Below are 11,553 nucleotides of genomic sequence, written 5' to 3'. Positions count from 1 at the left end.
TTTACAACTATCCATTTAAAAAAAAAAAAAAGAATAAGTTATTCCTCCCACTATAATCAAAATTAATGGGGGCCAAATTGGGATAGTAATATTTTTTAATTTTACAAAATATATAAATAAAAAATACATTTATCGACTGGAATATAATGAATATAATTTCATTTTGGCCAAACTGAACATTGCACTTTATTACTACCCTCACTCCCTGTCACCCTCTGCTCTAATAAAACTCTTGGCCAGCCTTGAATTTCTCATTCATTGCCAAATCAGGAAAGGGTCCAAATATTAACCGTGCAATTCTTTGAAAATGAACTCAAGTCAAGTGGGAGAAGTCATGTTACAGGTGATCTCATTGCCCAGAGAGCACTTGTGTCGCTCCATCTTTTCAATGATGATGACTCGACCAATATTAGGTCCAGTAGTCTTGAAAATTATTAAGAATGGCAATTTGTGTGGGATTAACTGCTTAATCAAAACTCCATTCAAATTTACTAGCATTACATTTGTCATGGTGAAATCAAAACCCTTAACATTGACCCAAGACAGGAAAGTTGGTTTACCACACTACCTGTCAGCACATGAACATCAAGTAATATTACACCTCAACCAGATCACAACCTTAAATCTAAACAAGAAATCAAATTAACAGCAAAATACCCAAAACTAAAATCAACCCTAAAAATCTGGGGTTAATGCGGTTACACCCTGATTGTTCTACTCTCACATCGTCCACCACTGGACCACATAAAGAGCTCATGTCATCAGTTCTTGTGTTGTAATAAACACTGTAGAATGCAACACGTGTCCTCTCGGCCTTGGCCGTGAAGTTGAGATTAGCTGACTGAAAAGTGGAGTTGGAATCCGGAGTGTAATGGATGTTTTGGGCTTGATCACCAGCAAAGGCCATGATGGCCAGTGGCCGCTTGCAGGAGTCACCGGCATGGCCTAATGAAAACGTCAATCTGTAAGGTTTATTAGGCTTGGTTTCAACCATTTGCGATATAATTCCTTCCTTTCCAGAAAGCAGTTCAATGGCGCGTTTGCTTCCTGGGACAGAGAAATGGTACGAGTCAATGTAGCGTACAGCTCTGTTTGACTCAACTATCCAACCGGGCAATGAGGATGTCTCTTCATCCAGGTTGGTGGGAAGTAAAACACCAAGTGAAGCATTTCTGAACATCCAAGGGCCTTCTTCGAAATCACCATTAACAACTGCATTATCTGAATATGTCGAAAACATAACTGATCAGCAAGCTAAAATCATTAATGAACAGCGGGGATTCAAACAGCCTGGTGCTTTTACAGGTATTCATTCTTCTTTCTTTATTATGGGGTTAACGGACAAATTTATCACATGAAACGCTGCTGTAATTTTGTTTCAATTGTTAGAGCACATTTGGCTAAGCTCGAGAAAACAGCAAAAGTTCCCTTTACGTAGCTCTTTAGAACAGTTTGGTTGTGTTAGTGTTTTCAAAATTTAAGAGCTTACAGTCAAAATCTTTAATTTTTTAACTTTGAAATCTTTTATTTTAAAAGTTACTTGTTCCCTCAGAAGTAAATTATGCATCATACTTTTTAAGCTTAGCCAAACATGCTCTTAGCACACAAGCATCCAATGCTTCCAAGATCCACAGTGTTGTCAATAATAAAGAACTATTAAAGGATGAACGGTAAAAAGTAAAGAACTGCACCGAATTTTGGAGTTTGAAAAACATACAGAATTTTACTAACCTTTAGCTTTATCGGGAACGAAAAGCTTCTTTATAGCGATATTGTCAATAATGGGTCCACAAGTGGGATCATCCTCCATACCCGTATTCCTGAACACTACACGCACATTATCCTCCTCTGCCTGAAAGGCCCACGCGTAAGAATCCCAGCCCTGAACGCTGTACAGAGTCTGCAAATCAATGTTCTGCGACGCCGGCGGGACCGAAACGTTGAGTGATTCCAATTGGGCGCAAGTTCGAGCCGCGCTGAATGTGATTGAGTAAAGTGAGCCCTTTTCGACGGCAATTTCTTGGCTAATTCCGGCGTCATTACCGAGCCGCACAGCGTGTGCACCCTGCGGTACGATGAGGATCATTCCGCCCTGTTTTTGGCCTGATTCGACTAGTTCGACTGTGCCGTTGGATTTCCAGCTGGGGATTGTAGCCATGCCCTCAGAAATTCCTGCTTCTGAGGAGAATCCTCCTGGTGGAGGGGCCTCAAAATCGCCATTGGGAAGTAGGCCTGCAAAAATGATCGGCCGCAGTGGTGAACATGGGGGAAATCAGTGAGTAAAAATTTAATACTAGGGTTTTAAACTTTAAAGTAGTTGGTAAAAAAGGGCCATGGATTTTCTTATAGTAATGAACTTTAGTGATAAGTTATTTATAAATAATCTTTTTAAGCTTAATCATTGAGGTAAAATTACCAATAAGATTAAAATAACACAGGGACATCGTGATTTTATTTATTTATTTATTTATTTTTATGATAGCTGCTACACTTTGAGTGCATATTGGATAAACATTCGAGCTAACACAATAACTTGCAAACCACGCCAACCAGGTAAATCGCACTAGACAAACCCGGTGCAATGAACTCGACCAAGAAGTGTTGATAGAGAAAATCGAACTCGTGATAAAAAAACATCCGCGCTCATTTACTCGGGCACATTGTGATTGTTCTCACAGCCTGAGATTGCTAGGGGTTATTTCAAACTTTAACATTACATTATTTTCCCCCCTCAAAATACCCTGCCAACATGAAATGCACATTAAGTCTTTATAATCAAGCATGGAACATCTAGACAACAGAAGGAAATCCACAATATAAAGGCCTGTTTGATGCTCATTATTTGAAAAATTAAAGAATTTTAAATAGTATTTTTAGAAAATGTGTATTTAAAAAGTAAAAAAAAAAAATTTATTGATTTATGTGTCAAATATTTTATTGTGTAAATACATATTGAAGAATGGTACTACAGAAAACCAGGACAGAGTATGCTATGCAAATATCATTTTTATGATCCCACTATTTTTATTCACGCCCCAATGAAATTGACTACTTACAATCTATAAAAACATACTACAAACATGATATTAGTACATGCATGGTATTGATTTTCCACGCCAAACTTTCACACATTAACAACTTTCAACATGCATATACCCTTGTTTGACCTCGTTTTAGGGAAAATAACGTATTTTGAAATAGTATTTTTTTAAAAATATGTAATTAAAATATCATGAAATTATTTTACTAAGAAGTATATGATTGAAAATGATTTTTCAAATAGAGCTCAAAAAAAAAAAAAAAAAAAGACTACTTTTTGAAAAGTGGGAACATTTCCTGAGGGGCCCATAAAATTTTCTTGAGACCCACGTGAAATTTTCTCACATGATGATCAATGCACCAATAAGACAAAGGAACCTATCCCATCGCAACATTTTGGCAACTTCAAGATACCGCGTTAAGCTAAAAATTTGGGCCCAGTTACCATTTCCCGCGCCAATCGTCTCATTATCCAACCAATTTTTTCTTTCAGATCAAAAGAATCAAAACTTTGATCATGAGAAAGCAGTGCGCACCGAAAAGAAAAAGATATCCAATCAATTATACAGAGATAGTACACTGGCAGGGGAAACAAGCTTTTTTTTGGCTAATAGCAATGAAAAAGTCTGAGTGTACAGACTCTGTAAAAGAATAGAGACAAGCGCGTGGATTCTATGTTGTATAAAAAATGTCAAAAATATGTGTGGACAAAACTATGAGTTTTCTGTATGTATTCTGACAAAAATCCTACAGTACGTGTAAAAGAGTCGGATGTGCACTTGGCTTAATTGAAATTGTGAAAATATGAAATTTATAACGCGGAATAGTAAACTATTTCATAATTTTGCGTTTGAACATTTCATAATCTTTCCATAAAATTACACTCTAGAGGTTTAGGAAACAGAAGGAGCAAGAACAATGCATTTAAGAGGGACAATACATTAGTTAATTCTTTAATTTACAGTCAGTACTAACTATGAATCATTGTACTCATCCTAGAAATAACTCGTCTGTAGGTGTAATAGTACTAAATTGAAGTTGAGCTCTATTGGGACCATTACAATATTATTGAACTAGGGCCTAGGCTTATATTTTCACTTAAGTAGAATTACAATGGGTGGACAAAGAAATAATTATGATCCGTTTGATGTACACTTTTTAAGAATAAATTTTGTAAAATTTTGATATTTTTCAAAATGTGCGGTTAAAAAGTATGAAATTTTTTTTAAATCAATATGTAAAATTATTTTATTGAAGAACGTGTATCAAAATTGAGCTTAAAAAATTTATTGTGTATTTGAGCAACATTATTTTTAAAAAATTTTATTTTGAAATAATAAATTGATAAAAAATGTACGATTAAAAAATAATGAAACGTTTTAAATTTGTGTGTAATATTATTTTGTTAAAAAATATTTGGTTGAAATAATGTAAGTCACTTTTTGATAATATATCGAGAAATAAGGCTCAAACAAGACCTTAAATTTAAAGAATAGATTAATGGCTGGTGGGCCAAAAAAGTTGAAAGCGTGAAACTACAATCATTTCAAATTTTCTTAATTAATATTTAATATTGCAAAGCAAACAGATAAATAAGAAAATCCATACAAGGCCTGGTTGAAGATCAGTGTTTCTTCCTGTGGAAAGGCTAAAAGGGGACGCATTCTTGATTCTCTGTATGAGACATAGTCATGAACTTGAAATTGAAATAAAAGTTGATTTAATTAAGTTTATGAATTGATTTCCATCTGGAGGCTTATTGAAGAGGGAAAGAGATTGGAATAACTCTTGATTTTTAAAGTGGTGTTTGGGGCCATTTTTACATAAAAAAAAATATATTTTTTAATAGTAAATTGATGAAAAATATGTGATTAAAAAATAAAAAAATATTTTTAATTTACATGTAATATTATTTTAATAAACAATGTGTTATTAAAAAGAAGAGAGAAAAATATATTTAAAAAAAAAAAAGTACCAAACGGCTCCTAAATTAGTCCATGTTTGATGGCATTATTGAGAAAAAAATATTTGAATAGGATTTCTAGAAAAATGTGTGGTTAAAAAATAATTTAAATTTACGTGTAAAATATTTTATGTCATGGTAAAAAATGAGTACAAAAATTAGAGAATTTTGTATATGCACTTAAATAATATTCTAAATTCATTGTAACCGAGTTGAAGCAAAAAAAAAATAGAGCGGGGACTATTAAATTTCTCGGATCTCAAATACAGCGAATAATAAGTTACTCCCAAAATCAGAAGCAGAAGTGCACTAAAAAAAGCTGTATGAGCTTAATTAAAAGTGAAAATCGAAAATAAGTACAGAGAGAAATTACCGTCTTCAACAAATGCGGTAACTGAGTGAACGAGTAGAAGCAGAAAAAATACAGGGAACCCACCGCATCTTTTGGAGCTCAATGCCATCTTCGATTTCGAAACCTCTCTCTCTCTGGCTGGGTTTGTGTGAAAGCAGAGATAATAGACTGAGATTAGCCGGAAAGCAAGAGTGAGAATAGAGGGAAAAGGCACTGCCACTGTCCTTTTATCAAGATTCCCTACTGCTACTGTTTGTTACTTTAGGAATTTTGACAGAACATAATCAAATTAACAATAAAATAATTTGATCTGATTGTAGTCTCATAATGAAATATTATGTAACATTATGTCAACTATTATGTTACTATAACATGATCAAGCGTGCTCCTTGTTTCAAGTTGGGGACTGGTTGTGGCGCTCCCTATTGGAGGGGTGCCTCCCCTGACAGACACCCCTCTAATAAGGTTTTCAACCTTGTTCCCAAGCCGAGACATGGGATTTTATCCTAACAGGATTGATTATTTCAACTCTCTTTTGCTTATTTGTTAATCAGATATCTAAACTTAAAATATTATTTTATTATTAATGCGTAAAGTTTACTCATTTATTATTGAGCAGTTGTTTTATAAAGTTTTGATAAAGAAATTTAGCAAATATTAATAAAAGTTGATGCAACTTGTGGTAGAATAAAAAGTTGTGAATTCCGTAAAATGTGTAATTAAAATTTTACAGTAGTTTTTATCAAAGAGGGACTTAGTGATTCTGTAAGGTTTTCCTTTTGGCAATGAAGCTTGTATCCCAAGTTTGATAAACCAAGTAGACACCCATTATTTTGAAGTCATAGCATCTAGAGTTATTCACAATTCGAATAGTTACCACTATCGCATTGCAATTTATATCGATTGGATTTTAAAAATTTTGATCAACTCATAAGTTTGAAATTTATTTTTTTGCCAAACACATAAAGGAATAAGATACTTCGTAATTTAGAAATAAAAACCTTCTCGTGTTCCCACTACGCAGTACATAGTTCACATTCCGCATTCCGCATTCCGGGTTTTTATTTCTAGGGAACATCGTTGGTCCACCGCCGCATTGATATTTTAATTATTTGATTAAAGTACCTAAAGAAATTTGGGGTACAAAGAGAAAATAATACACAAAAGGCATCGGGATGAGGAAAAAAGGAAAAAGAAGGCATATTTTTTGGGTAACGCAATTCGAGAAATGCCTACTTTGGTTTATATAATGCACAAGGAGCATGATTTTGCCCGATTTGATCCCATTATTTGAATTTATAATGGAGGAATAATATTTTTTTGAAAAATGAATGATTGTTGTTGCTGAAACTCTCTCAAAAGATTTTCAAACGGTGGTTTTTCAAGCTCGGTCTAACGTAACTTTCTCTACCAACAACCAATTCAAATGGCTCCAAACCACAACCAATTGATTCACCTTGGTTGCTATTCAATCTTACCCACGTAGGAAAAGAAAGGATGATGATTTATCGCCACAAAGGCTAAGAGAAGACACCACAAAGTTTTACTATGAAAGAACCACCAATTGCACACGTTATATCAGCGTTCTGGACACTTCTGGACACCTTTTTTCTAACACAAAGGGGGGCAACCGGGATTCTCTTGTTTCTTCTCTCAAAATCACACAATCATCATAGAAAGTGGCTAGAGTTATAGCCAAATATATATTCTAGGGTTAGGCTTTAAGTTGGGCCAATAAAGGGGTAAACGGGCCAAAATTCAAGCCATCCATAAGGAATACAATTGGGCCGGGTGTAGCTCATGGACTTGGTTATTGGACTTATTTCATTCATCGGCCCATGCCTATGAAATAATATTAACCCACGTTAACATCATAACCCGGAATTTATTGGGTATCAAAAACGCAACAAATCTCCACTTTGATACCCAATAAATCTGCAAGCAATCAAAACACACAGTTAACACTTGCATAATCAAGGTAACCAATAAAATTAGATCACAGACCTTACCTCATATTTTCAACTTGAAACACATACCATACCTGCTCCATGTATTCACTGGGGCTAAGGTCAAAAACACACAAGTAGAAGTAAATATTTAACAGTAAACAATCAAGAGCAAATACACATGCGATGACGATATGCTATAGGATAACACACAGATCTTTTCAGAAGCACGTTCACATAGAACCATAGAGTAATACCAAGTCAATCAAACCAAGGTCAACCACATATGCAACACATGCATAAATGACCCTAAGAAAATATCTCACCACACTTATCCTATCCCATTCCGTGTTGCTCACACCTCGAGAACGCATATCTCCTCTCATCGCCCACCAAGCTCACTAGACAGATCACTCAACTCATATCTAACTGACAAATCACAATAGATCCTAAGTCCACGGGATAATCCTTTATCTCCACATCACTTCTCCCAACCTACGTGGATAATGGGTCTCCACCTAACAGAAGTGATAGAAGTGCCTCTCTCACACTCCACCTGATCAGGGTTTCTTTCCAAATAAAGGATCCTAGACATTTGATCACATCTCCACTCGTGATCCAAATGTCACACTCTACATCCCTCGTGCATATCATCAATGCACCTCTAGGCATCTATACTCCACCTTACCAAAAGACATCCAACTCACTGCTAATACATCTCAAACTTACTATGGCAAAACAACACCTTTCGGTGACCACAAAGGTTAATCCACTCACCAATGCTCCCAAAAAATTCACAAAGAAAATAGTGAAGGTGACACTCTCAAAGAGAAACGAAGAAAGAGTCGGTTACTTCACAACACTCACAAAGGAGGCTCACAAAGAGGAAGAATATAACCCTAACATGGCTGCCTCACATAATCTCACAAACCACACAGGCTCATAAAGGATAGAAACGGCTGCCCAACTTTTTCTCACTACCACACTCTCACACCACTCACAGAGCAAATAGAGTATGCCACAAAATTTAACCCACTATGCATGTAAACATATTACACAAAGTAATAAGTCACTCTAATTCATGCAATTACACTTATCAAACATATTGAAAGTGTAAAATTAACATCGCAACAGAATTAAGTGACCACATACATGCAGAAAGAATTACACACAGATGCAATGCAAGAACCAGGTTTATTCTCTCAATAAACCTTACTAGGATCACTACTCGACCCTAAAGTCATATTCGCTTTGTCTCTACCCTCATCTTTCATTTTATTATCATCCTAGGACAATCTCTTTCAACTATGTCCAAATTTCACCACAATTAAAATATATGTTATTTTTTGCATTTACCTTAGACCCACGTTTGCCAACAATGCCAAATAATGACCACAAGTAAAGTATGAACATAATTCACATAGAATAGTCCAGTAAACTTTTCTAAGGCCACATGCAATTCTAATAATGTAGAAAAATTGACAACAAATTCACAAAAAATTTAAGGCAAATAATTAACAAATAATTCCTAAATCTAGCAACAGGCAATGGTTACCCCTTCATGGTAATCCCAAACCTAATGTCACCCTACACGATGACCTCTAATGCAAAAAATAAATTACTCTACACATTTATTTCAACTGCAGTAATAAAAACAAAGAACACGATACCGAGCGAACCACGTCTGAAGGTCCGTAAATATCGAGAGACTCGAATTCATCACTTTAGGACTATCACTATTCGTTCTAAAGTCTCTGGAAACTGCAGCAACCAAAAAATCACGATCGAGTCTTAAACGCCCGAAGAACAACGCTGTCCAAATTCTACTGTGTACCTTGAAATAAAAAACTTCCAACACGAAAAATGTCAGAAATAATATGAGGAACAAACTGCCACGCGCCCAACCAGTCTCTGCGCGTGGTCTCTACGCGCCTCCGTCGCCCGCCACCTGACCGTATTGATCGCCACCACCTGCACGTTACACTAGTGGTCTCCGTTTCCCCAAATTTCTTTTGGATTGGTCAGAAAATACCAAAACAGGGGCTGATTTTTAACAATTTTTCGATCTGATTTCTGCTACGTTTCTGCCGATTTTATGGACGATTTCTGATATATTTCATGAGCCAAAACCTTCACCTTGAAGCTCTGATACCAATTTGTTGCGGAAGATCTTTAAACAGTGATTTTTCAGGCTCAGTCCAACGTACCTTTCTCCACAACCAATTGATTCACCTTGGTTGCTATTCAATTTTACATACGTAGGACAAGAAAGGATGATGATTTATCGCCACAAAGGCTAAGAGAAGACACCACATAGGTATACTATGAAAGAACCACCAATTGCACACGTTAAACCAGCGTTCTGGACACTTCTGAACACCTTTTTTCTCACACAAAGGGGGCAGCCGAGATTCTCTTGTTTCTTCTCTCAAAATCACACAATCATCATATGAAAGTGGCTAGGGTTATAACCAATTATATATTCTAGGGTTGGGCTTTAAGTTGGGCCAATAAAGGGGTAAACGGGCCAAGATTTAAACCATCCATAAGGAATACAATTGGGCCGGTTGTAACTCATGGACTTGGTTATTGGACTTATTTCATTCATCGGCTTATGCCTATGAAATAATATTAACCCACGTTAACATCATAACCCGAGATTTATTGGGTATCAAAAACCCAACAATTGTAAAAGAATGAAAAGTTTACGATTTGCATAAAATATTATTTTATTAAAATTTGTGTGGTTGAAAATAGAAAATAGACAAATTTAAATTAAATTGATAAATTTTAAAGAAGGCCGAATAGGGGACTTTATATCATGTTGGAGTCAAAAGAAAAAGAAGAAGTTAAATCTGTGTATGGTGGTGTGGTGGAGGCGTTGATAATGTAGTGGTGATCCTTTTTGTTATTGTTGTTAGCAGTTGTTGTGGCGGTATTGTGGATGGGTGGTGTAAACATGGCCTTAAAATTTGTGATTAACTATTAAATTGTGATCTTAAAACTTGATAATTTGTAAATAAAAAAATAATTCGTGACTAACAAATTTGAAGATATATGACCGAGAAATAAACTGTAACTTATAAGTTTTTGATTTGTGACCAATAAAATAAACTACAGACCTATAAAATTTTGGGGAAATTATCCCAGTACGGCCAAAAAGTAATAAAATTGAACGATACACTTAATTAATATTTTTTTCATTAATTCTTTAAATTAACCGTAATTAATAAGCTAAAAACGCCCAAATTTGATGAAAAGAAGTCATGCTGAAATAACAAAACACTAACACCTGAAGAAGGAGGTCGTTCCATAAAAAATCACCATGGGTGGTGAAGAAAACGCCAACATAATTCCGATTTTGTTTAGGGTTTTTTCGCTCTTTGTATGTGTGTTGTGTGTAATAGGAGTTTCCATAGTATATCTGAATTTTGATGTGTATATATATAGCTTTGGCAGTAATTTTATGGTTTTGGAGTTTCATGTCATGCTGCTATATTAATTCCTTTTTTTCATCTTTATTTAAAATCTTGTTATGTTGTCATTGCTGGATTTCATGGATCAATTTTGCTGCCAATTTGAGTGCACTCCATTTATAGACCCCTTGTGTCGAAATTCCACATCTAATTGATGAGATGAACAAAATGCAAATGTCATTTCCCAGTTTGTGGAGTTTCTTGGAATGCTACTTGTGCCTCAGTTGCAAGTTAGTTCTACATGTGCATTTTTGTTTTTGTATCTTAAAACTGAATTCTGATATTGAAAAGATGAGAATTTGGAAGGTATTTTTGGCTTCTATTTTATTGGTTATGGTCTTTGGGGTGGCTGCACATTGAGTGTTTTCCCAATTTGATTCAGTTGGCAGAACTATTGCCCCGGAAGGAAGATAACAAAGAAACAGAATTACCAAGTTACTTATCTCACATTAGGATTTTTTTTCCAGTGCTTTGAGTTTCCATTTCATTTCCTTATTTGCTCTTTTTCTGCAATTTTTCTTTCTTATTTCTGAAACATTCAAGGTTCAGTAATCTCTGCAGATTTTGCTATCAGTTGCTGAGCAGCTTGAGGAATCTTATTTAACACACATCATGCTTCCCGTGTTTTTGGTAGCAGTTGGTGAAAAATGCTGATTTCAAATTCTTCCAATCTATTGTGCAGCCAAGAATAACAGGCAATTGTTTTCTGAACAATTACCAATTCTGGTATCTAAATAGTAAACTGCATTTTATAAGCATTGTTTCTTCCATTATAGG

General features: G+C 35.2%; 1 protein-coding gene across 1 annotated transcript; it reads right to left on the bottom strand.

The window, feature by feature from the left end:
* Positions 1–453: 453 nt before the first annotated feature.
* On the bottom strand, positions 454–5,606 carry LOC111397114. The gene is made up of 3 exons (XM_023023859.1): positions 5,376–5,606; positions 1,732–2,232; positions 454–1,221 (listed from the first exon to the last, which is right to left on the bottom strand). Exons 1-3 carry the CDS (start codon positions 5,461–5,463, stop codon positions 638–640), a joined length of 1,173 nt encoding a protein of 390 aa, XP_022879627.1. The 5' UTR covers positions 5,464–5,606; the 3' UTR covers positions 454–637.
* Positions 5,607–11,553: the final 5,947 nt, after the last annotated feature.

This window comes from Olea europaea, chromosome 7 (assembly GCF_002742605.1).
Source record: "Olea europaea var. sylvestris chromosome 7, O_europaea_v1, whole genome shotgun sequence".
Taxonomy (NCBI): Eukaryota; Viridiplantae; Streptophyta; class Magnoliopsida; order Lamiales; family Oleaceae; genus Olea; species Olea europaea.
This window is presented reverse-complemented; position numbering and strand designations above follow the sequence as displayed.

Excerpts from the sequence above, each read along its gene's own strand:
- LOC111397114 (XM_023023859.1), bottom strand. The coding sequence starts at position 5,463 with ATGGCATTGAGCTCCAAAAGATGCGGTGGGTTCCCTGTATTTTTTCTG. Across the intron at positions 2,233-5,375 it reads TACCGCATTTGTTGAAGACG|GCCTACTTCCCAATGGCGAT; the intron begins GTAATTTCTCTC and ends TCATTTTTGCAG. Across the intron at positions 1,222-1,731 it reads CGTTCCCGATAAAGCTAAAG|ATAATGCAGTTGTTAATGGT; the intron begins GTTAGTAAAATT and ends CGACATATTCAG.